Source organism: Bombus flavifrons, chromosome 10 (assembly GCF_040668555.2).
Source record: "Bombus flavifrons isolate JBK064 chromosome 10, iyBomFlav1_principal, whole genome shotgun sequence".
NCBI classification, from domain to species: Eukaryota; Metazoa; Arthropoda; class Insecta; order Hymenoptera; family Apidae; genus Bombus; species Bombus flavifrons.
In genome coordinates, this window is record NC_138451.1 from 9833888 (window position 1) to 9859729 (window position 25842).

General features: G+C 31.3%; 4 protein-coding genes across 16 annotated transcripts in view; all 4 read right to left on the reverse strand.

Moving 5' to 3' along the window:
• Window positions 1-1766: 1766 nt before the first annotated feature.
• LOC138183930 (dehydrogenase/reductase SDR family member 11) lies at window positions 1767-3239 on the reverse strand. Its single transcript, XM_069121496.1, has 4 exons — window positions 3022-3239; window positions 2388-2652; window positions 2122-2294; window positions 1767-2029 (listed from the first exon to the last, which is right to left on the reverse strand). The coding sequence occupies exons 1-4, from the start codon at window positions 3154-3156 to the stop codon at window positions 1856-1858; spliced, it is 747 nt and encodes a 248-aa protein (XP_068977597.1). The 5' UTR covers window positions 3157-3239; the 3' UTR covers window positions 1767-1855.
• Window positions 3240-10049: 6810 nt separating this feature from the next.
• Window positions 10050-12834, reverse strand: LOC138183931 (farnesol dehydrogenase-like). The gene is made up of 7 exons (XM_069121497.1): window positions 12685-12834; window positions 12240-12347; window positions 11996-12149; window positions 11462-11674; window positions 10878-11128; window positions 10588-10734; window positions 10050-10451 (listed from the first exon to the last, which is right to left on the reverse strand). Exons 3-7 carry the CDS (start codon window positions 12081-12083, stop codon window positions 10410-10412), a joined length of 741 nt encoding a protein of 246 aa, XP_068977598.1. The 5' UTR covers window positions 12084-12149; window positions 12240-12347; window positions 12685-12834; the 3' UTR covers window positions 10050-10409.
• Window positions 12686-18515, reverse strand: LOC138183943 (SET and MYND domain-containing protein DDB_G0292140-like). Its single transcript, XM_069121516.1, has one exon. The coding sequence runs from the start codon at window positions 17922-17924 to the stop codon at window positions 17646-17648; it is 279 nt and encodes a 92-aa protein (XP_068977617.1). The 5' UTR covers window positions 17925-18515; the 3' UTR covers window positions 12686-17645.
• Window positions 12686-25842, reverse strand: part of Rab3-GEF (Rab3 GDP-GTP exchange factor) — a 43270-nt gene continuing 30113 nt past the window's right edge. For 8 of the 13 annotated variants that reach the window (XM_069121392.1, XM_069121393.1, XM_069121403.1 and 5 more), the window contains 3 exons: window positions 20657-20729; window positions 20362-20408; window positions 18656-19733 (listed from right to left, as the gene is read on the reverse strand). In XM_069121392.1, coding sequence (XP_068977493.1) covers window positions 19347-19733; window positions 20362-20408; window positions 20657-20729 — 507 coding nt within the window. In that variant the 3' untranslated portion in view covers window positions 18656-19346. Of the gene's footprint in view, window positions 16555-18655; window positions 19734-20091; window positions 20199-20361; window positions 20409-20656; window positions 20730-22193; window positions 22320-25842 lie in introns of those variants that run through there. The other 5 variants (XM_069121398.1, XM_069121397.1, XM_069121394.1 and 2 more) reach the window with 4 other exon arrangements.

The following is a 25842-nucleotide window of genomic DNA, read 5'->3' on the forward strand; positions in this document are numbered from 1 at the left end:
GTGTTTCTGGATATATCCTGAATTCCTTTCCTCAACTAATGTTTATTGTTAAAAAAGTAATATATTTTTATAATTTAGTACACAACTAATATTGATCGATTTTACATTTCTTTTCATGTATTTGTACAAGGAAGCAAGAGGGAAATATACGTGAGTATGGATTCACCCTCTTTCGCGAATTATTTTCTTCTAAAGTTCAAATGAAATACATGATATTAAAAACATGATATTACAAGTTTAATAATAGCAAAAAATATATTTTCTAATAAGAATGGTCTAAGTATACTTTTTTTATATTAAAAAAGAATATTTTATTTCAATATTTGTTACGCATAATAAAAATCGATTGGTATTAACAAAGTGTAAGGAAATGTTTCCCAATGTTTATAATAACAAAGAAATTTAGGTAAGTAATACGAAAAAGAAGAAAATGTGATATCAATCTATTGTCAGTTCTATTCAGATGATCCATTAAGGATCAATAGGAGAGCAGAGTTCCGCTGCTTGGATTTATGAAGTAATCGTTTTGTAAGATCGGTTGTATCTAATATTATTGCAATTAATATTTGTTACAGATATTCTACATATATTAGATATATATGTCGGAGATGAAAGGACATCGGAGTCTTCCCTTTGGAACTCCGGGAAAATCCCTTAACACCGTAATCTAGATTCTATCATAGGCATAATTAAACAATTGTCGTCTTTCGATCCGATTGTATTTGTTCAAGATTTGTGATAATGAGCTTGGGCTCGAGGCGATAGCCAGTCGCCGCGGTCACGGGATGAACGCTTTGCCTAACAAAGGTATGAAGTAATTCTATAGCTCTCCTTAAAAGAAATATCTCTGGCGACACACGACAGTAAACATTCCAACGGTCTCTGTCAGATGTCGATGTGTCTCCACAGTACGTGATCAGTTAGCCCGAGGGCCGTTATAAACACTAAGATCTAGTTACCTAAAGTCCTTCAAACAAATAAACAGTCTTTGTCCCAACTACGGGAAGATAGGGGAGATCTATTTCTTTCAACGAACGGCGTCTCCCACTAGCAACTTTCCCTCGAGGGCGGCTAGCATCTTTTCTAACCACCGATATGGAGATTGACCAATTAGCAGCAACGTTAATTTCCCTTACTTTCTGAACGAAGACTATCCTCGACGAATCCGATGATCTCGTGTCCTTAGACACACCCCATCATAGTTTTCCTCTGCAGCATCATCGCGACGAAAAGTCATTCTCTCGCGAGATCGTATTAGCGACTTACTTAGCGTCTGTACGCTCGGTGGATATTCCCCGTTTTAACAGAGTTCGACTTAGATTTTGCGGGCACGTTCATCCATCACCCCGTCGACCGCGGATTCGTTATTGAACCTAAGATCATTATCATTAGTTTCTCGAGTGTCTAATTGCCACGGTTGCTTGTCCAATACTATAATAATCGTATCTGCACTAGTCAATGTCTTCTGTATTGCTTATCGACAATGCGTAAACCAAACGACGATTCGTTTCACGCCCCTAATCCTAATTCCAATGTAAACCCGACATATATATCTAATATATTTAATTTTATTATTTCATAAATATAATAATTTTATTTTCTTTCTTATCATATATCTTATCATATCTTTGTTACGTGATCAATGAATAAATTATTTTTCTTCTTGATTCTGAGTTGTTTGTAACAACCTTTGATCAATACAAATATCTTATGAAGCAATATTAAACTTTATGAAGAACGACTGATTTGTATATATGTATATATTGCAAAAATTTTTATTTGTTATATTTACAAGTGTTAAATATCACGTTTTACATTAAACAGTTAGTAAAATAATCGATATGATATCTTTCTTTTACATCGCTTCACGGATTGGTGAGACAACTATTTCTTTGATGAGTACTGAGTCAGGGGATTGTAACGCAAAGAGAACACAATCAGACACATCTTTGGGTTTCAAAGCCATACGAGGATTTTCCTTTAACCATTGAGCAGTCATCTCACTCTCCACCAAACCAGGACAAATTGACTATAATAAAAAAGCACATACAGTAATCATCAAGAATAGAATTTCAAAGATAGTAGCTGCGGAAGCAAGAATAAACATAGTAGGACACTTACAATGACTTTGATGTTAGATTCAAGTTGTGCTAATTCAGATCTAAGGCTTTCTGTCAAGAAATTCAAAGCAAATTTGCTGGCTATGTAAGCTGGGGATATTGGACGATCACAATTAATTGGTGCTTTCAGCCAACAAGCATCATTAATGTTTACAATAATACCATTGTCAATTCCTGTAGAACAAAATAATAAGAGAATACGAAAAATTTGCATCCTGGACACTGAAGCATACTTCTTTGATTTCCTTCCATTTTAGAAATACCTACCCTTCTTCTTCATTAACTTCAGAGCTTCCTTGGTCATCCAAGTCAATCCAAGGAAGTTTACATCAAACATTTTCTTCCAGTCTTCCATTTCACCAGACTGTAGTGAGATATCTATGTTATTAGCAGCGTTATTGATGAGGATGTCTATGGCTCCTACATTCTTTTCAACCCATTCCAAAACACGCAGGATGTCATTCTGATTGGAAAGGTCACACTGTAGAGGAAACAGTTTTCCAGGCTTCGACTTTAGTTCCTCAGCAAGTGCCTGTTTAGAATTAGGGTTAATAACATTTGAATTCTATATAATTATTCTATAAACAAAAACGTAAAGATACAAAAGAAAAGAAACTGTTTTAAATCTACGTTTGAAATGAAACATTTTGCGATCTATGTAAAATTAAACAACACTATTGAACATTGAAGATATGATCATGGACCACAGTACTTGCATGTAGAAGAAGGCAAAAATGCTGAATAGAATGAAGAGTGAAGTTGCCTTAAATCTACTAACAATGAATAGGTGATGAAATATTTTTGAAGCTCACAATGAGAAATGAAGATGACTCTTTTTTTTATAGTAATGAAATTTTATTTATTATCAAGTTGTATTACTTGTTACTTGTTCAAAGCATACCTTTACTTTGTCAACCTGTGAGGCAATGCCAATAACTTTCATTCCTTTGCCAACCAGACATTCTGCTAGGCATTTGCCACTGCTACAGTTGGCTCCAGTAATCAAAGCAACTTTGTCAGCCCAACGTTGTTCCATGATGATGTGTTTGATTTGTGTGATTATACAAGAAAGAACTGTGGAATTGAAGTTACAAAATGTATCTGCATTTTAAAGCACTGGCGCCTCTTTTTATACCGGAGTAAAATTGTGGCCCAAGATTACCGAGGTCGCGTTAATCTTCAGACAGACAGAAATATATCAGTCAGCTTTTCTTCGACCATGGGTACTATGTAGGTTGTTCTTATATTGATATTTGAAACGATATTGTATTATTTGCAGGAAACTGTAATAATAAATCATGCAGGATATTGATACTTTTATGATGGTAGACAGTTTATTACAGATAGGATGTGTTTTGATATAAGACACTTCCCTTGAGAAATAAATTTTGCGTAATTATCTGTAGTACTTAACTTTTTTTCCTTTTAATATATATGAATTGGAAAAGCAAAATATATGAATTTACAAAATAACGGTGATCTTACGATAATAAAATAAAATCGTATAATCAATTTTATAAATGTCTTTATCGAATGTTATACTGCATGAGATATTAGAAATTTATGAATAAAAAGAGGAATAGTTTTTTAATAGTTTAGTTATAAAGAATAAGAAACATTATTATAGATATACAATATTATTTTATGCAATCTTTTTTATTGAGAGCATACAATTGCAGATACGATTTTAATTCTGTGTAAAGAAAATACATTAATGTGAATGTTTTTTTTTTAAATACGTGCTATGTGTTTACTATAATACAATCAAGGACACTGATAAAAGGAGATACAGGTATCTTCTTCAAGAGTAACGTTTTCAAAATATTGCATCAGATGAGTATTTTTAATATCGCTTCATTCTGTTTCATTAATTTATTAGTCTCCGTAATTTATTAGCCTCGAAATAATACTTCCAAATCATTGAAATATTCTAAGTTTACCTTTCTTTAAAATTCTTTTAAAATATATTCATATAACAATATTTCTTAAGAAAATTGCATAAGGATTTTCAAGAATCGCGGTAGCTTCCGAGTTGGTGCAAATCGATCGATGACACTTTCGATATCTCTATCGTTATACAAAGTTTGATATAGATCTGCGTTTAGTTCGCGAACAAATCGCATACTATCAGCTGCAATTTCACAGCTTCGTTTCTTTCGCTTATTCTGTTTATTCTCGATCTGAAATAGAGCTCGAGCTTTATAAAGAAGGATACGACCACGCTGTAGGCGTAATTCTTGCAATGGTATTTTATCTTCCTCGAGTATTTGAAGCGCTTGCGTAGCTATATCTATAGCCTGATTCGAATGTCCCTTATTTACCGCCATTTCTGCTTTATCGTTTAGAATATCGATTATTCGTTTTGTCAGATCAATCGTCTTTTGAGATACCGGATACTCCATCTCGCGTATCTTTTCGCGGCATTTTAAGTATGACTTCAGTGCTGTATCGATATCCTTATTTTTCAGAAAGTAATCGCCTAATAATATATACGGCTCCGCATAGTGCTTGGCTAGGTTACTTTTATATACAATTCGTACTGCTGCGTCGAGTTTATCGTCCAACATGCATTGCATCGCCATATCGTATCTATAAATGGAGTGTTCGAAAGTTTTTAACGTTATTTTGATACGGATAGATGTTCGATAGACTAGCGAGTTTGAATTCTACTTCCGATTGTGAGAACGTTGTATCGTTACGCACTGCGTGTTCTAATTTTTAAAAGTGTAAAATGTAAATTTAATGTGAAATATTTGTGATGATTTTTGGTAACAAGTTATTTGAATGGAGTTTGAAGGTAAATTGAAGAATAATACAAATAATATACTTTTGGTGAAAGAGAGATATGTCATAAGGTTATAAAATTTTTCAGGTTTGGAAGTGGACAGTACCGATTTGAAGATTTGGTTCCCAAAGCAGAATTTTCAGAAGATTTAAGGCGCTGAAACGTCTTCTTTTACAGTTACAGGTTAATTTTTATCGATGTAGTAATTACTATCAATATAGTAAAAAAAGAAAGATATTTCCACTTTAGTATGACTTTATACTGGTAAAAAGTTCTCTTGCACAGTTAAAATAATGTTATTAATAAAACCTTATAAAGTAAATTCTTTTGTATAACAGTAATAAATTTTGCAATAAAACAAAAAAGCTTTTATTTGTTTATAGTAATTTTAAACGAGTTATAAGCAATCTAGTTGTTTTATTAGATGTAAAATAGTACAATTGTGCAAAAAAAATCTGTAATTCATTTTGTCATTTATTAATAGATTAAATACTCTTAGTTAGTAATCTATCGTGAAAGAGAACCTAAAGTGTCAGCTAAAGTAGGTAAATCAATGTATTCATTTAATTGCTTCAAAAATGTCTTAATTTATGATCGAGTGGCGGATTCAGAGATATCGGTACGGATCGATCGCCCCCCCCCCCTCCCCCCAAGAGTAATAATATATACGAATATTATATTACATTCTGAAAAACTTTTTAGATATACAGGTATAATTAATGTGAATTCAATTATTTAGGCTATAATATCAAATAGAGATATTCTAATATAAATTGCAAGCAAATTTTAAAAAATGTTCAAAAATGTACTTATGTAGAAAAGTACATTATGTAAAAATGAATTTTGTGCCTCTTCCAAAACATCCCTCCTTCAAGAAAGGCTTCTGGATCCGTCACTGTTATGATCTCACCATTTTTATATTCTTTTCGTCAAGAATATGCATATGTTTTATTAATATTGATATATTCTATCATTAATATATATTAATATATACTATTATCATATTTTATTTTTACCGTATTAAGTACCATTGTTTGATCAACTGATTCCTCGCTTCGCTAATAGAAATTTTTCCCATGAGCGATTTTTCTTTGTCTACTGTCGGTTCCATTAATTTGTAGAAATTGTCGCTGAGATTTTGTAACCAAAAATTTGCTTCTTCGAAACGACCAGATAATCGCAAGACTATCGCTTTCAGTAAATTGAATCCTGGATTGTATGGATTACAATCTAGTGCTTTTTCGACTATAATCAAAGCTTTGTCATAACAATTGTACATGCACCATACGACGGTATATGCTGATAATGTGTGACCAGTACTAAATACCACCTGTGTATGTACGTGATACAATAAATATATAAAATATATAATATATAACTTATAAATCAATTTATAAAACTTACAACAAAGAGGATATAAGTAATGGAATGTTTTTTAGTATATTAGTTTTTATAGTTTTCTATTATATTTTTTTATTTAGAATGATGTACAAGATCATTCTCAAAATTTGATCGATGATCAATTAAATAAAATAATGTTTTTACTCCTTTTTAAACGATGGAAAGTTACATTGATTAATACAATTAACACTAAATTATTGTAAATGAAGAAACTTGCATATTGTGTTGTGGACAGGTAAGATATAATAACAGATACTTTACAGAAACATTACTTACTACACAAATCAGAGACACAAAAAGGATTTGCACGATTCTAAAAAGAAGAATAAATTATTATATTATTACATCATAAATATTATGATCTTTTCAAACATTATAAACATATATATACATAACAAACATAACAGTTCTATTACTTTTATATATCGAATGAATCAGTTAGTGTAAATTATTGGAAACGATTTCACCGGGATCATGGAGGATCTGGCAGCCGGCTGTGCAGGTTGCGGTCATGCGGCTGTGGTCGCGGAGGAATTAGCGCGATTTGCGGTCTCCGTTCACGCTGCTTATTTTTCCGTGGAACCCGGAGGTGCGGTTAGACATGAACTCTACCTCGGGTCTAAATCTTCGGATCATCAGCAGTCGTGAAGTCACTTCCGTGCGACCAAGTCCTCCTACCCTCCTTTGTCAACCTCATTTCTCATCACAATTAAAGAAATTAAGAAAAGAAGCAAGAACAGAGAAAGGAAGAAAAAGAAGAGGATCAGGAAATTTTTTGGTTTTAATAATTGTTGTTTTTATAAGTATTACGATCTTTTTTCAAAGAAAACTTTGTTTTAATAAAGATCGCAAAAATTTTTTGTGAAGCGAAGAAGAAAAGAAGAGAGAAAAAAAGGAAAGAAATGGAAATAGTGGAAACATCAAAAGGCAAACCACTGGTCCTGTACAAGGGCTACCAATTTCGTCAGTACAGATGCAACGGGGAGGTAATAACGTGGCTATGTTTAAACGAAAAGACGTCCAGGTGTAAAGGTCGAATGGCGACAAGAAATGGGGAAATTTTGAAATTCATTGAACATACGTGTAAGCCTGACCTAGCTAAGTGTGAGGTGAAGAAGCACGTAGCTATAGCGCGGAGGAGAGCAAAAGAGGAAGTGCTGCCGATCGCTCAGATATACAAGGAAGAAGTGGGACAACTGGTGAATAGGGGATACGAATTTATTACCAATGTTCCGACTTATTCGTCGGTAAAAAGCTCCTTATATAGGCTGAGGCGTGGTAAGCGCGACGAGGACGAGTCCAATGATAGTAAGCGAATAGTATTAACGAAGGAATAGTATTTTTCTAAGAATAATAGATATCCGAAGAATAATATTTTACAATCGCACAGGATCAGAGGATTTTATTGCTAATAGAATCTAATAAAAAATTGTGATTATTAGAGTATTACTAATATTCTTGAAAATTGGAAGGGAACTGAAATTTAATGTAATTCCAATGGACTAGATATAATTGTTCACTAATCTAACAAAAATTTATAAAGGTATTTAATATAAACAATATAAAAAAAGAAGAGAAAGGAAAGAAAAAAAATTGAACAATCTATGGCGTTTAAACTGTCTGTATATACATATATACATTGTGTTCATTAGCTTGGTATATGTATAATATGTACATTAATTAATGATTGTTTGTACCTTTTGTAATTTGAGAAATAAATGTATTGTAGATAATTGAGTGACTATCAATAATTTTAGTGATTGTAATTAATTTAGATGTGTGTTTACATGTTATCTTTATATCAGGTACATTCCATTACTTTTATCTTAGAATTGTTTAATTCATATCATCTTTATATCATTATATATTCATAATTAACTTAATTTAATATTAAGAAGATGCGAACTTGTAACAATTCTTTAGCTTTCTCATTATTCTTATCAAGATTTAAAGCTTTTAGAAGCATGTGTCTAGCAATTCCCATTTGTTTTAAATGAATTTTATATTTTGCATGCACAGCCAGCAAATTGGATGTCCTTATAGAATCGGTATTCAATATAAATTTGTTCCAATATTTCCGAAATATATCATATTTGTGCAACTTAGGTGTGATATCTAACAATTTATCCTGTTTTGACACACGTAATATTAATATGCGAAAAAATTAATAACAATAGGGAATAAGATCGTATACTTGTATCTCTGTCATATCCATTTCGCGTAATATAAACAGGTAGACTTGTTCATAATCGCCTAGAGCTTCTACTAATAAATTATTTTCGCTATACCAGTCTCCTCTTTTCATGTAGGCATCCATTAATTGCTTATTATATATAGTTTTCATTCCTTCTTTCGATAGTGTATGATCGAATCTGGCCATTGACTTGGCATCTTCGTAGCTTTTGATGGCTTTCGTCCATTTTCCTTAAATCGAACAATTTTCGGTAATATTCGCGGCTTTAGTGTGTATTAGGGCATTTCTTTAAAGACATCTTTGCCTTGATAAAAGTTGTAAAGTAATTTTTCCGTACTATTCGCGATTTTTGAGGCGAAAATGAATTTTTATTTAATAAAACGTTAGAAATCACATTTTTAATTTCAAAAAGAGAGAAGGAAAATAGGAAAGAGAAATTCTTAGAGTAAATAGCCTCTAAAAGGTAGCCTTCATAAAAAATTTCAATTTTTAAACAAGTTTTTTTAAACAAATCTTTACAAGTTACGAGACATTTCGCAGAATAACTAATTTAACTGCTGGTTTTTATTAATTATGCATCAACAATGAAAACGATAGATACACATAAAAATTCAATTCTAAAAAAGAAATTAAATTTATATTTATTATATTATAATTTCAAAAACCTTCAAGTAAATGTATATCTCCTTTCAGGGCATAAAATGCGTGAAAATTCGGGTTGTAAAACAATCCTTTGCTGATTAAACGATTGACTTTCTTTAATTCTTCCCCTTTTTGCATAAGATTACTCGCTTCCTTGAACAAACGTTTCGCGCTCCGTATTTCCTGTCTTTTGGTAAGCGGCTTGTGATAGCTCCATAATTCTCGTAACTACTTCAATTATACATACATTTATAAACTTAGTATATTATTATAAACGTAGTATATTATCTATTCTATTCATCAAATTTTCAAATTTTCGTAAAAATTTTCTGTTCACGAAAAATTTTCATCTATACTAATTTTATATATGTATATTTTGTAACGTTAAGTAAATATATACGTAATATTCATAGTAAGAGTCCTCAACTTGTGTTTCATTTGAATTTTTAAAGTATCCTAGGATGCTATCGATAAAATTTATGATTTCGTAATAAGATTAGTTTTCTATACAATTTTCGGCTGATAGTTTAAAATATATGTATGGAAATTTTATCTTTGAATAAAATTCCTTTATTTAAAATAAAGATTCGTCCCACTTTGATGGCCTCCCTAAAAGGGTTCTTATAACGTTTCTCCGGTGGTGCAAAAGCTTTCTTCTTTTCGGCAAGCTGAAATATCTCCATTTTGAGGGAACGTCGTTCACAATTTGGACATATGACACATAGGTTATATCATAACATCAATTGTTTTCATTGGAAGTAAGCGGGGAAAGAGAACTGGGGTACATAGAAGAATAGATAAAAGGCGTATCTCTATGAACTTCGCCATCTGACGTATAGACGTATCTCTTTTTTAAATATTCAAAATGTTCTCAATGATTGAGAATTGAAAAAAATAATTCAAACAATTTCTTAAGAAGAATGGTTAAATTTATTTTCAGAATAAAGGTTGGGAAAGTTTCATTTCAGTTTAAGCTTGAAATATTAGCATCAGCGTTGAAGAATTTTTTTTGTATTATATAGTAGTATATATAGTAGTACTAAAATACTAAGGTATTAGAATTTGTTAAGCGGAACATGAATTTCAATCAACAACAAAATTGTCACCTACATATGTGTTAGAGAAGTTTCGATTAATAATATAATAAATTTTGTTCTCCCTAAACGTTGTTATTTCTGTAACAGTTATTTACGCCATAATCAATGTAACGAATAACTGAATAACTCTAACTATAGCGCAACTAATCCTGAATTGTATCGCATGTTCACTACCAAGACTCGCCTAAAGGTCGCAGAACAATATCTTGAACCTGGAAATACAATTTAAGAACAGTATGAATTTTAATATACATTATACCCATAAAATAAATTGAAGATGAAGAATGCAAGATTTTTAAATAAGCATTTATTTTCAAGAAGATCGATTTCGAGTAATGATTTACTCACGACAACATGTGGAGCACATGTTAAAATGTATATTGCAGCTGAAGCGACGTCTTCAGGGTCCAATGTAGGGAACGATGCTAATGCTTCCTCGGAATACGTACTATAGGATACCATTAATTCCGTGCCCACTAATCCTGGACTAATTCCCTAGAATTTGTAGCAAAAAGGAAATTAAGATATTCCGAATGTTTCTGGAAATTTTTGTTTTATTATTGCAATCATTTATAATCTTATTTTTCTGTGATATTTTTTTATATTTTATTATTTATATAGAATAATTGGTCACCAACCGTGACCCTAATTTGGGTTCCTGTGAGTTCGTGTCGCAAAGTCTGTGCCAGAGCAGTGATGGCTCTCTTTGAAGCTGGATAAACAGAGAATCCAGGTATAAAAGGCACTCTTTCACCCGCGAGGCTGTTCACGTTTATAATGACACCCTCTCCCCCTGCTTCTCGCATCATACGAATTGCTTCTTTAGTGCAGAGGCACAATCCAAAAACGTTCACGTCGAAAACCGTATGCCAATCTTCTAGATTTCCATCTGTAGATTTAACGAAGCTATCAATTCGTTAATTAACAAATAATAATAATTAGGAGATTTTATTATTTTTGGAATATTGATAATCGAAATATTCTACGTCTACATGTTGATTTATACTTAATATTCATAATTATGGTTTGAATAGATTTACATAGCTATTTTTAAATAGATACAAAATTCCAAATTTGATATCGAAATTTTGAAACTTAAATTGAGTATGCAACAAGAACTTTGAAGAAGACTTATTCAGAGACATAGAATTCTTAAATTCCATTTCTCGATTCATATCTAAATTGACTACGATATTGAATACATTCAAGTTTAAGGAATTACCTATAAGAGAAGATTCTTTGGTCATTCCAGCATTGTTTATCAACACGCTAGCAGGCCCAAGATTTTCTTGCACCCAAGCGAAAGCAGAGATCACGCTTTCTTCCTTCGATACGTCGCACTCGACGGCGTGTAGTTTCCCTGAACACTCCTCCAATCCTTGCTCCAGTTCCTTTATCTTCTCTACTCTTCTGGCAAGGCCAGCCACCACCATACCTTATAGAAATCAATTTATTAATTTTTAAACAATAATTTTCTTTTAATTTATGATTAGCTTTCAATTTATTTAATTTAGATTAGATTTTATCTTTATGTTTTAGATCAGTTTATTTTATATTCCTAATGATTAGTTCTTCAATTTTCTCAAGTCTCTAATCTCCGCATAAAAGTGCTAAAAATTTCATTTGTTCTTCTTTCTTTGAACCTAGGATTAAACGTGAAACATATCGTTTACCAAAGGAATTTTGTGAGCATTTTCCGAAATTGTTAAAATATAATTATTTAATAATAATAATGAAAAGAACTGTCGAAGCTTACCATGACTGACTAATTGTTTGACGATCGCAGCCCCGATTCCAGCACTCGCGCCCGTAACCACGGCCACCTTTCCTGCCCATCTGTCCATCCTCGCTATTTCACCTACAGATCGCGACTGTTCGACGCAGTTCCAGTAATAAGATCGCTTATAAGTCTAGAAACCGATAGGTAAAAAGTAACGGCGGCTAAAAATCAATTGCGACTGGTTCAGCAGGAAATCCGATAGTCTCGTGGTAAACCATACCTAGCCTTCGGCTCGATATGTCCTCGGCAATTAATGTTGTTTGCGAGAATTCTGACATCCTGTCTGCGATCTATATTTCCATTCTCGTACGATCTCCTCCTACTTATTCTTATAGAATAATGTAATTTCATTAATGATATAAACATAATATAATACAAATAATAATACAAATATTGAAACATAGAGAAAATTTAGAGAGAAGGCGTCAAGCTTTTATTTATTGAGAAGATCTGGTTTTAATAGCTTTAGTATACTCCTAAGTTCTAGTACGGAACATTTCAGTCAAGAAATGTTTCATGTCTTTAACCACCAAATCTATCTTTAAGATTATTCCTTTTCGATTCGACAATTCTATAATTTCAGTTATCACCAACAAAAATAACACCAAAAATGAATATTTTTTTTTATCCTTCTTAATTAAAAAGAATATGGATTACTTAATTACATTTTCCGAAATTTTTCTTCAGTTTTTGATAGATGAATCTTTTTCTTTAAACTAAACTTGAGATTTTGCGAATTAGATTTTAGGTTCGATAATTAGACTTTATTGAAGATATTTGGTCGAAGCGACCGTGATGAACTTCTTTGCTCGACTGCTGTTACGATGAGCTGCGCACTATACGATTAGGTGCGTACATATAGAACGTTAATTGAGAAGCCCTTGTCATCTGTTTGTCATTGCGCTTCTGTGGTATATAATGGTATAACAGCATGTTTGTTATTTATTTATTGTAAGAATATACCAATCGTGATCAGATGGGAACATTTTTGTTAGTTGTTAATGTATAATTACATTATCGTATATGTGTTATATTATGTAATTGTCTTCAAGTTAGTATGCCTTATTTGCAAAGTGTATAAGGAAGTAGTTCGTTAGCGAATTAAGGCTAATGAGCGACGCGCTTTAGATTGCGAAATCAATTATCCTGTCGCTTGAAATATCCATTGTACTATTGGAGCACTAATTTAGAAAAAAAGAAAGGAAGTATTAGAACGTATTATTTGGTAACCTTTAATAATTTCCGTAACACGAAAATTACTTATGAATTCTTATTTAAAAAGTTAATACGATAAATTACCATAGGTTCTGAATTAAACACGTGCTTCGCTTCAAATCTACAAGTTATTTATTGATATAAGGCGCCTACATTATTGAGTACTATACATTTGAAACTTTGTATCGCATCCGCTCCCGATCGAAGCTCTAATAAAACACTTTTCTGCTTTTTTTCCATTTCATTATTATAATTATTATTGTTAGTATTCATTCTCGTTCGCCTGTTATTAAATTCGTCACGTATCGTTGTGACAATGATGAATACACGATTTCTTCGAGTATAATGATCAAATATATTATAATTTATTATTGTTAAGCAGCTGCAGCATGGAAATGAATAATTAGAAATATATGATGAATTGTTCTTAGTGCAATATATTTCAATTACTAGAAAATACGGAAATTGATTCTAAAACCGTTTAAGAACCGATATAGAAACAGGAAAATAATGATTTCAGAATTAATATAAAAACTCTGAATAGGACAGGAATTTTAGTTCTCGTAACAGTTACTCATGAAACATAAAATCGATATTAGCTATACTCAGAAATCTTAAATCTTATATTTTACAAGAAAAAAAGAATCATGCTTTTTACAAGTTTTACAAAGAATTTTACAAATAGAGCTAATCTGTGTCAATTTTTGTTCAAATTCAAACTTTTCTTCATGATCGTATATTCATTTTCGTTTAATCGTAACATGTACAAACGACACGATTCGTTATTTATCGTAGTTTATCAATTAATTGTGAAATTAGATTAAATTTGTTTATTGAATTGTTCTCTGTTTATAGAGTACGTTGAACATTATAGAGAACATGTCTTTTTAATAACAAGTTATTCTCTAATTTGGTTATATGTGTATAATTGTGTTCCACGATGAAATAAAACACAGTTTGATATTAACTCAGAGCTCGGTTTTACAAGATAAACGTATCGTATGGGTCAGAAGTATAAAAATACTTCTCTGAAGATTCATTGATACGCGTCTCTATGCTAACTTTCCAATAATATTTATCAATAAAATTTTGATCAAAATGGAATTGTGTTCGAGGTTTAAAAATACGAATTGAAACGTGTTTAAAGCAAAGAACAAAAAATGGAGAATTATGAAAGTAATTAAATAATGTCTATCTTAATTTTCTAAATCGTTCGATAGAATTTTTAATTACAAAACTTTCCAGCTTTTAATTTCATGAATTATTGGATTAATATATATATATCTGTTTTGTAAAACGAATCAATTTTTGTGAAACTTCCAAGACATCAAGATTTTTCAAAATCTTAATATCTTTTAGAAATTTTCAAACTTTGTCTTTGTTCGCTAAACCTTCGGAAGTATTTCTAGGCTTTTGATATTTTTTTCAACTTTTCACTAAATTTTTATATTTGTTATCAAACTCACCGTTTCAAATAATAATCTTCATAATTAATTTTATTGAAAATGCTAATCACGTGCGGAGAGAACAATGGAGGAATAGAATGCTCGTGGGTTTCCTCTTACATACGAGATATGTGAAATTTTATTTTTTTATTTTTTTGTTTGCAGGGGAACACGTTGAGTTTCAGCCGTATCGATTCGACAACACTGTCTATCTACGAAATGTAAGTACATGTATGTAATTTGAAGCTTCATTTTTTTGATTGCATCTTCCGTTGCACGCACATCACCAGAAACAATAATTAAACTTAAACGTAGGATTGATTTACAAAATTTAAGATCACAGATACGAGATATAATAACTTGAAGGGGTGATACATATCGTAAAGTTTGACTTGTTATGTATGAAAAATGATGTGCAGTTCTGAATATAAGTTTGAGATTACATTTAACATCGAATTTATTTTTAGATGAAGTTTAGAAACAAATGTGTTTATTTATAATTAGCAATTATCTGAGAGCAGGATAATTCTTCAGTAATCGTCTTAAGTTACTGAAGTCTCTAAGTAGCGAAACAAGTATTAATAAGCAATTGAACCTCGTATATGAAATTTGTATCATTTAAAATTTAATTTGCTATTATATCTAAGATATTCGGAAACATTCAAATTTTCGAATTTCCACGCTAAATCATTAATCTCAAATTTTTACTTTTTATCTTTTGTATTCCTTTCTCGACTTTTCACTTTCGTACACTAAGCACGAAAAAAAAACGAATCTAAAGCCTAAATTAAAAAGTTAATCTCAAACTTACGATCAGTGCTTACGGCCAAGCTTACAACAAAATCGTAAATTAACGTTGCATACAAATTATTATTTTACACGATAAATGTTCAGAAATGCGACGTTTCATTATCTCGTATACTTACTTACGGCTGTTCTTTCCTTTTATTCGCTATGATAATCTTGATAAATCGAAAAATTGATCGTAGTATGCATTTTTAATTTTAATGAATTCGAATAAAATAAGGAGATAAATCGACGCTCGTATTCGACGCTTTGACATTCATTACAAATATACATTAACCTTTACATTATTTAGTATCCATACTAAAATATATACGTAATTAACTTGTTACATTAGCACGACCGACTCATTCCTTTCTTACTTCGCATTAATTATCATGAGGTAAAGTATGCAAATAGTCAGCCTTGGAGATTTAAAGCCCGTTAGTTTAGAGAATATGTTATACGTCTGTTTAATCACTATACTCATCGCTTCTTTACACATTTTTCTTCTTTTATTGCAACTTTAGGGAGAGAGCATATAATTGATCCTGAAATTTGGAACGTAGAATTAAGGAATATTTTTTGTTTGGCCAACATTTTCAAGAATTAATCCTTAATTAATTTAATCCTCAAATGATTTTAAGGATTATAAAATGATCGTTGTAAAATAGTGTAAACGTTCTTGAAATATTGGGAAATTTTATATTTTAACTTTCTCGTATTTGAGAATTTTTTATTTTTATATTTCCAATTTTAGGAATTTCAAGTTTTAATTATTTTAAGTTTGGAAGTTTTGACTTTTAGACAATAGAAAAATTTCAACTATTTTTTTGCAAGAAATTGGCATAATATCAGTTAACTTTAACTAACTTTATCTATGAATTTTGAGAATTTGTAATTTCCTCGACTTTAAATTTCTTTTAAATAAAATTATTAGCCAAGCTCAAAGAATTCACGTGATTTCAAATTTCAAGATCAACGTGGAGCACGAATCTCTTTTTCTAATCCCTTTGTCTCCTTCAGACCGACCATTCGTCGACTAGAAAACAATAATTATTCCTCACACCTATTACGACTCCGACTAAAATCCTAAAAAAGAAAAGAAAAAGTCTGAATAAAATCGTTCATCTTTTTTAACGGCGTTAACGAGTCAAAACGTCTTAAAACAGATCTTGCAACAACAACGATACAATTAGTTGAAATGAATGCATGATTATGTATAGAGAGGGAGAGACGGCTATTGTATCGATCCTATCCGAGATTATACATAATACTCTTTTGGGCTATTTCATGCGGCCATATGAAATTAAATAACTTCATCTTCACCTTCTTTCATCTTCATTTTTCTCCATCAAATTAGATGATCACAGTTACAGTCTGTTTCGATGTATTTTATACAAAATTGTTCCACCGATTATACGAATATTAGTTCTTCTTCTACTTTTTTTTATTCTTTTTATTTCTTTTTTTTCTCTTCTCTATCTCATTTATTGTATCTCAGAATTGCTTTACGTGCTATTCATAGAAAACACCGCCAAGAAAGACCACGCTATTGATTATACGCGGACCTTCTTCGAAGCTTCGAAGGATAGTTTAACGGCGGTATAAGTAGATTTCTTTCACGAACGACTAATATATTTTTATCGTTGCTGGGAGAAATTTAACGAAGTCGTATACGATTATAATTTCTTGCTTTACCGCAATCCGTCAAAATAATCGTCACCACAATATTCGCGAGGTAAAACTTAATACGAGGATTTATATTTATATATATATATATATGTTTTTAAATCTTTCACTTCCAATTTGTATATCACTCTGGATAATTTTTAAAATACAGGATGTATATTTTATGAAGTTCCTGTTCCTTTAAAAATTTTTAAAATTTTTCTCTTCAATGCCCGCAATGAAATGTATCTTGCTATAGTTGCTGTTTTCGTACCTCGTTATATTTCCTCCAGCAACTACGCAAGCTTTATTACTTCATGTCTCTACACGTGCACACAATGGACATATCAAAGAATGAAACTATTAGAGAGATATATTCCTTTTCTCTTATAAGTCTTCTTTACGACCCATAGTAAGAGGATCAAAGAACATGTAAATCGCTGAGTACGATCTTCTATTTGTTCATTTAAATACCACTCGAATCCGTACTTCCGAATGTACAATAACCATTGTTACTCTATTACGTTGCTGTTACTATTATTATTATTATTATCATCATCATTATTATTATTATTGTTATTATCATTATCATCATCATCATCATCATCATCATCATCATAATCGACATCATCATCATTATCATCATCATCATCATCATCATCATCATCATCATCATCATCATCATCATCATCATCACCAACATCATTTTGCTTCGAATCGTCAATCGATAATGTTTCAAGTTCTTCCATCGAGAACTGTTGAAAAAACGCTTCGCAATTCATCTTAATCATTTTACACCCAAGACTCCCGCTTTGTAAATAATTATCACGATTGTGTCCAGTTAATCAGCCAATTTTTCAATGATGTTTTTCTTTTCACTTTTTGATTCACGAATTATTTTTTCAATTGCTTTATGAAACGCTTAACACGTTGACTGTCATAGAAATTACCACTGGATTTGAATATATTTTTATTTAAGACACCAAACTCTAAGAAGAAATTCGTAGAATAATTCTCAATTTTCCAACTGAAAAGATATCCTTAGAACGCAATAAACAATCTAAACTGAAATTAATAAAAAGGATAGATTTCGATTTGATAAATAATTTTCGAAGTAAATATTCATAAATACTATTCAAGGTTACAAAGTTCGGAGTTCTGTAATTCTTTAAAAGAATTTGAAACCAAATTACAACTTAATTTCACTATATCATATTTTACTTTGAAAATTATTCTTGTTAAATAATCGACTTAACTAGTTCGTTAGGCAACGTGTTGTCGTTTTAACCCTCCAGTCTGATTCCAGTCTCAAAATACCCTCGTTCGATTCCATCGACTACTTTTCTCGAATAGAATACGAAACAGGTTTTCCACATTTAGAGGAAACTTAGAGCTGACTCTCTGAGAATGATCGGAGGATGATATACCGCTCTTTGAGCGGCGCGTGCAACGATTACCAATTTTTTATAGTCAGAGATCAAAGTTGAAATGAAACGATTTTTGAGAATTTGAAAATTAAAGATTCTTTAGATTAGACTTTTTAGATTAGATTTTTGTGCTCGTTTCGATCCATTTGCATCGGAAGCGTATGTAATAGCGTGTATAGCGTTCCCTTTGGAATTGAGATTAGGATGAGGCAGGAATTTATACATTTAAAGAACAAATAATTGGTCCAGTTTTATTGAAATGCTTGCGAATCATTTGTCATCGGATAGAGAATCACAAATACTCGGTGAATATTCCAATACAAATGTTCGCAAACATTTGTAAACTTTTGTAAACATCTGAAATAGATTACATTTTTTTTTTTCGTTCTCAAATTATTCAACTAAGTAATCTAATGACTAATTCTGTATATGAAATCCTAGACTTTCTTTCAAATTGCCAAAGTTCAGATTTCACATTTTCTATTCGCTGTTCTTCCCCATAAAACTCGTCAAATTTCATTACGATCAGCCATTAGTGCCATTCGAAAAAATTTTCCTAGGTGCTATTAATTTTTTATTACTTCAATAAATTTTATCATACCTAAGAATCCGTATAATTTACTCATTATCATTCCACATCCAACATTTGGAAGGCCTATTCTTTTAAATTCCTTAACGATGCAAATGGATTAAGGTTGAAACGAGTGTTTACACCCAAGGTAGGCAAGCGTAGGGGGCACACTTATTGTAATTATGCACAAATGGGAGCGAGTGTCTGCCTCTGTGTCAGTGATGCTTAGGAAAAGAATCGAGGTGCGCGTTTCTATGGCCTTGATTAGGTTGGCCAACATTGCTACCTGAATGTTGTTGAGTTTGAGGCTGTTGCTGTTGTTGTTGACGTTGCTGCTGATACTGTGCACGTTGTTGTGTTTGTTGGTGTTGTGTTTGTTGGTGTTGTTGATATTGTTGCTTCTGCTGTGGTTGCTGACGTTGCTGTGACTGAGGTTGTTGACGTTGTGCTTGTTGTTGGTGCTGTTGTGGTTGCTGTTGCTGTTGCTGGGGCTGGGATTGACGTGGAGGCTGCTGTTGTTGGTTCTGTTGTTGCTTTCTTTGCTCCAACCCAACGGCCAAGTAAGAGAACACACAGAGGACCGAGTAACAGATTTGATCTGCCTGTAATTTTGTATATCAAATTTTTGTTAGGGATTATTCATTGCATTATTCAGTACTTTATTGGGCATGTGTGTTTTATTCTTATCTATTTTGGAAGATTTGGCAATTTTTGTAAATATATGCTTTTTAATCTTTTGCACTTATAACTTATGATTAAGATTTAATATTCTCATGATATAAAAGGAATTTCAGTTGAAGGGTGAATTTTATTTAATAAGATGATATAGGAAAAAACGAAGATGAATTATGATGGACAGCGATTATTATAAGCTTTTGGAAGCGAAAAAAGAACAAAATCTAAAATAAGCAACGGAAAATTACATGTGGAAAACGAAAAATAAAAAAATGGTAACTAAACCTTCATGCATTGTTGTTTTCGGGGTCGGCTTGAACCTCAGACGAGAGTTCATATAACGTAAAGGCAACGGAGAATACCCTGTGGATGCAGTGGCACAGTTCATTGGTCTGTTACATAGTATACAAAAGAAAATATTTTAAAATATTTAATCATTACGATGAATAATATGATAACAGAATACTAGATGTACGGGAGATACATATATAGTAACAAGCAATTAAAGAAAAATTATTTAAAAAAACTTGTATCATTAGAACTTAATCTACTCACCATTTGAGACTTATATTTACGTTGAATTACTTGTCTAGTTTTAGGATCTGAAAAGTAAAAAATATGAATATTAAAAATTCGAAATTGAAGGAGAATATTAAAAAATTTGTTAACAAAAAATATAACAAATATACTTTTATATAAGAGTATAGGATAAGAAAAATCCTATACTCCTATATATAATCTTTTATATAAAAGTGGTATAAAACAATATTCTTTTTATATAAAACTATTTTGTAAATCTTTTAGAATAATTATTTCCTTTTTTATATTTTCTTTATAAGAAGTTACTCACTGAATTCTTCCAATACAAAGATCCCATCCTTCTGAGTAAAGCACTTGCGGATATGATCGAGTCTTACAAAAAACTGCAAATAATACGATCGTCTTGCATTAGTCGAGATCGGAAACGAAATAATTTCGCGGTCTACTCTTACATGCACACTTGTGATTGGATCCTCTATGGCTTTATATGCCCCGGACAATATAAAACCGTGTGTGCCAACAACATTTCGGAAAAAAAGGCGTGAAACTCGTTCGAGTAAAATAATGCTCAATTCGATAATGGGATAAAGCTCTGAATCGTCGATTGTCTTGTACTATCATATCGGCTAATATGCATCACAGTGCATCTTTTTAAGCAAGTCTTTTCGGGCAAAGAAATTTCTCTCCAATCTTTGTTTTGCATTTTAGTTTCGGGAAAATTTTTGGAGGATACCGCTTCGTTTTATCTTTGACAAAAATGTCTAATTATAGTCTATTCTATTTCTAAAAAATGTTCGAAATTATTATACCTTATTTCCCTTTCAAAGAAATTTCCAATGATTTTTCTTCCTTACTTTGGGAAGAAAATTAGAAGAACTTGAAAAATGTATAATAGCATTCTATTTTAATTTCCAAAATTTCCAAAGATATTTTATCCTACTCTTCCAAAAATTTTCATTCTCCTGGACTTTGAATTATACTTTTCTTCTTTTCATTTCATTTATTTCTTTTTATCCCGTTGCAATTTTTAGGAATTTCCGATTTTCTTTATTGTATCGTATTAACTGTTGGATTTACAGAGATATTTCTTCCCCAACGGTACCAAACTTCATTGTTCCATCCATCAACAATGAAACTTGGCACTGTCTTAATCTGAATCTTTCTTTATTCCTTTTATCTCAATTCCGTACATCATTAAACACACATCAAAGAGAAAAGTTTACGGTACAAGTAAACTATTCAAGTACGCTCTTTTAAAACAATGGTTCTCGTTAGCTCCTTTCTGTCACCGAACTTTTCTCCGAACATAAGTGTCTCGATAAGTCTACTTGTGTGACTGGTTTCAAATGAACCATCTTTGAAACTCATGCACGTTCAGGTATACTCGAATCAAAATTTTTCTATAAAATCGTTCAATTTTTTATTCGTATTTAGATAGAAAGAAATACTATTCTTTTAACTCGTTTTAAATTTCTAGAAAGATTTTCTTTCATATTTGCTCAGCAATAAATTCTCCGAAATAAGACATCGACAGAGATTTCTTTCACTTACCAAATATTCTAACGTGTACTATATACTTTCGATAATGTGTATTCTACGCATTTTAGTTTCTTGAAATTTCCCATAAACTCGTAATGATTCACGATCTATCGATCATTTTAGAAAACACATATTAATTCAATTACTCGTCATTATACTATATCAATTTAAAAGTTCCTCATTCTTTTCAAAAACGTTCTCTTCTTCGAAACGTATTTCTTACGGAACTCTTTCTGATTCGTGTATAACAAAAACGATCGTATCGACTAGCATGCAGGGATTAACTAGCACGATAAAGCTGCACACACCATGCATCATTTTCTCCGCTAATTAAAAGCCAAGTCATCCATTTAGCGGCTCGAGTTCGATAAAGGAAGCGGGCCTGAAAAAGCTGGATAATCGCGAGTATTGGCCGCGGCTGGTCGCATTTCCTACTGCAACAAGGCGCACAAAAGAAGCGAGATTATATTGGGTGAACAGTGAAAAAACGGTTCAAAACTTTGAAGCAGAAATATCACAGAGAGCAGCGTCTAATTAATCGTACAGCGAATTTTTAATATTTTTTGTAAAAAATATTTCTTTTTTTCTTTTAAGAAGTTCAGCGGCAGGCAGGCAACTCTGGAGATGGCCTAAACTTATCAAAAAATGTATAAATGTCATCGAGATTGCTCGGCGTCGATAAATCTGCTATATATGTGCAATTGGTATTGGTATATCTAAAATGCACGAGATATTGGGATTTGGCCCGGTTGATTCTTCCTTTTTTTTTTTTTATTTTTGGGTTCTTTTTTTTGTCCAATGATGCACAGTTAGGATGCGATCGATCAATAGATCGATCGGTTAGAGTGATCGCGAATGATGGTGTTTAGAGGGGTAGTTTTATTGTGTCTGAGATCCACAGGATCGAAACATCGTGTACAGCGGTAGCATGCTGTAGAACAGTGCTTTTCAAACTTATTATATTGTTATAATATAATTATAATATAATTATATAATATAATTTCTTCGGTATAAGCGTCGACTAAAGTCAATAATAAATACATATACGCAATCACTGTTATACTCGCGGCAGTTATGTACAATGTATTAATACAAAATATATACTATACCATTGTATAGTTCATTAACAAGCGTTGTATTGGAGAACCCAATTTTCAAAAATTCTATAATTTAGTAGAAAATAGAGAAAACGGAACATCTGTCATATTTGACGATGTTAATAACTTTGAATTTTTATTACAATCATGTTTTAATGACCTCTGTATTGTATTGTATTCTAAGAATATTATTTAGTGTATTTTGTGGTAAGGAGTTTATTATATTCGGAAGAATATTAAAGAAGTCTGTAGATTACAAGAATAATCGAATAAGTTTTGCTTACAAAGTTGAATATTCTGTATCTTATCTCTGTTGATTTAAAATATTTTTGAAAAATTATCGAGTAGATTAGCACATCTGCAAAGACTTGCAGATTAATGAAAAAGCTTTACTCGTTTTGATTTTTTGTTTATATAGGGTGTTAAGAAATTGAGAAATAAATTGATTACTAGTGTTATCAAAGTTTAAAGAACACTGTTATAGATGTATGTGTGTAATGATGTGTGTATGTGTATGGAGGTCGAAGAAGGTGTTGTGTCGGGCTATTTTCGAGTTGCTTTTCTCACGAATTGTGATAATTTCATTCATCAAATCAGACATCACTATATAGCACGATACCATTGCTCTACTACATAACTGGCAACGTGAGAGTGGTTTTAATAGATGGTTCTGCAAAAGCGGGCGACTTTTTTCTATCGTACATATATCGAGAACTACTCATTCATGCAGTGCATTCAAATTTCCCTAGAGACGTACATAAACATTCATCTCTATTATTCGTCCCTAACGAAAAGTAGCCTTTCGATTAAAAAAGAAAACAAATGATGATACGTAATTTCAACGATAACTGTCCTGTTGATAATGTTTTATATTATTCCCTTTCTTTCTTTTCTCTGTTAACAGTTGTGTCTGTCACCCGGTTTTGCGCGAAAATTAAAAAATCCATAAAAAATAAATTTTTTGGCGCTACGAGTATTACTACATGATTTTGTTACTATAATAGTTCAACATATGCTTCTACGGCCGTACTCCGAAATCTTTTTATTACTTGTTTAGAATGTGTTTTGATAGGTGGGTACGAAATGAATTTTTGAAATCGAGTTGCGATTTTTCACTTTCAATTATGATTTCTAACGATTATCTTATAATTAATGATTTACTTCTGATACTTTACCATTTCTTTGCTTTGTTATTTACTACACACCCTATTTATTTATTTATTTTGTGAATTATATAATTTGAATATTCGTCTACATAATATTTGCAAATATAAATATTTACTGCTGTCAGTTATAATTATCGCAGCAATAACCGTATCAAATGTAATAAACTAAAAATACTTCTCCAAATATCTGGAACAGTTTAAAGTGCAATAAGTTCCTCATTCATTATCAGTTTCTTCGGAGGCGTGAAAAATATCATACGACTTTAATTTACGAGGATTAAATAAATAAATTAATAAATTAAGGAAATACGCATATCCGTATAGAATATAGATAATGTTTAATTACCACAGATTGACCTTGAGGTTGACGCAACACGATTTCAAAAGCACTTCACAGATCCCCTTCTCAGAACCTAATTATCATTATTATGCTCCAACTACGCGTTTATTGAATTAATATACCGCGACGATCGTTTCCCTCTTCTTCTTCTGATTTATCTTCGCCAATTCCAGTAGCAAGGTCCTCTTACACAATGATTTACTAATTAAGAGTATTAATGGATTGACAAATGGCTAGTCGTATTAAATATTGGAGTTTTGTCATACAAGCAGATTCTTTTCAATTTTATAACTTTATGATCTTGCAATTTTCCAATTCATTTGTAATTTATAAAATTCCGTTTTGCAATTCTATTTGGTTTATCATTAAACTTCTTACTGTTATGTAAGAGAATTTATTAATAATGTTAATTTGTATCATTTCACTACTAATAATTAATTAAATGAAATGTACCAGAAATTGTATAAATTCGTTCCTCTTGTCTATATTTCGGTAAATTTCGATATACACGATGTACCACAATTTATGGCAAAAGTGGGATACTGAATATTCTATGATTCAATTTTAATCAAAATTACAGAATAACATTTTATCATACGAAGCTTCCGCTAAATATTACTGTGAAAATCAATGGAGACATTTCACATAATTGCTTTGTTGCTAAAAATTATTAGTATCATGTCTATTTCTCTCATTCGAGACAATAATATCACACTATATACAAAAACTATTATAATTGTTGTATATAAAAAGAGATATGCAATTAACAATGTATATTGCCAAATTAATTTTGAATATAATTTTTTCTAGAAAAGGTGAAGCTTTATAAGAAAAATTTATTTTATCATTTAGATCTATTTTGAATCATAGTAACGTCGGTACCACATTTGTACCACAATTTTCAATTCATTCTGAATGCATTTACATGAATGCAAAACATACTGGCGCATAGAGAACAAATACTGGATGGCGTTAATATACGGAGTGTCCCATGACATATGGGACAAGACGTAGAAGGCTATATGGTGAAAAATAATATACATAATATGTATGTATATATATAGTTGCATTGAGTGCACCAAAACATTGCTCTACAGGTTGCACTAAACACTACTCACAAATAATATTCTCATCTAAGGACAATCTGGTTGGACTCAAATATTGAAATGCAGCAGACACTGTTCTGCATAATTCTGTATATTGTATACATTTATATAGATATATAAATTATGAAACTTATATAAATATATAAACACATATCGTATACATATGTATGCTTTATAGATAATATATATCATATAGGGAACATATAAATATATAAGTATGTATATATATGTACTTTCTATGTGTAATA

Coding starts and splice junctions, on each gene's coding strand:
- LOC138183930 (XM_069121496.1), bottom strand. CDS start 3,156: ATGGAACAACGTTGGGCTGACAAAGTTGCTTTGATTACTGGAGCCAAC. Junction 2,653..3,021: donor CACAGGTTGACAAAGTAAAG/GTATGCTTTGAA, acceptor AATTCTAAACAG/GCACTTGCTGAGGAACTAAA. Junction 2,295..2,387: donor GAAGTTAATGAAGAAGAAGG/GTAGGTATTTCT, acceptor TTTGTTCTACAG/GAATTGACAATGGTATTATT.
- LOC138183931 (XM_069121497.1), bottom strand. CDS start 12,083: ATGGACAGATGGGCAGGAAAGGTGGCCGTGGTTACGGGCGCGAGTGCT. Junction 10,735..10,877: donor GAACCCAAATTAGGGTCACG/GTTGGTGACCAA, acceptor TACAAATTCTAG/GGAATTAGTCCAGGATTAGT. Junction 10,452..10,587: donor CATGTGCTCCACATGTTGTC/GTGAGTAAATCA, acceptor TTGTATTTCCAG/GTTCAAGATATTGTTCTGCG.
- LOC138183943 (XM_069121516.1), bottom strand. CDS start 17,924: ATGATTAAGATGAATTGCGAAGCGTTTTTTCAACAGTTCTCGATGGAA.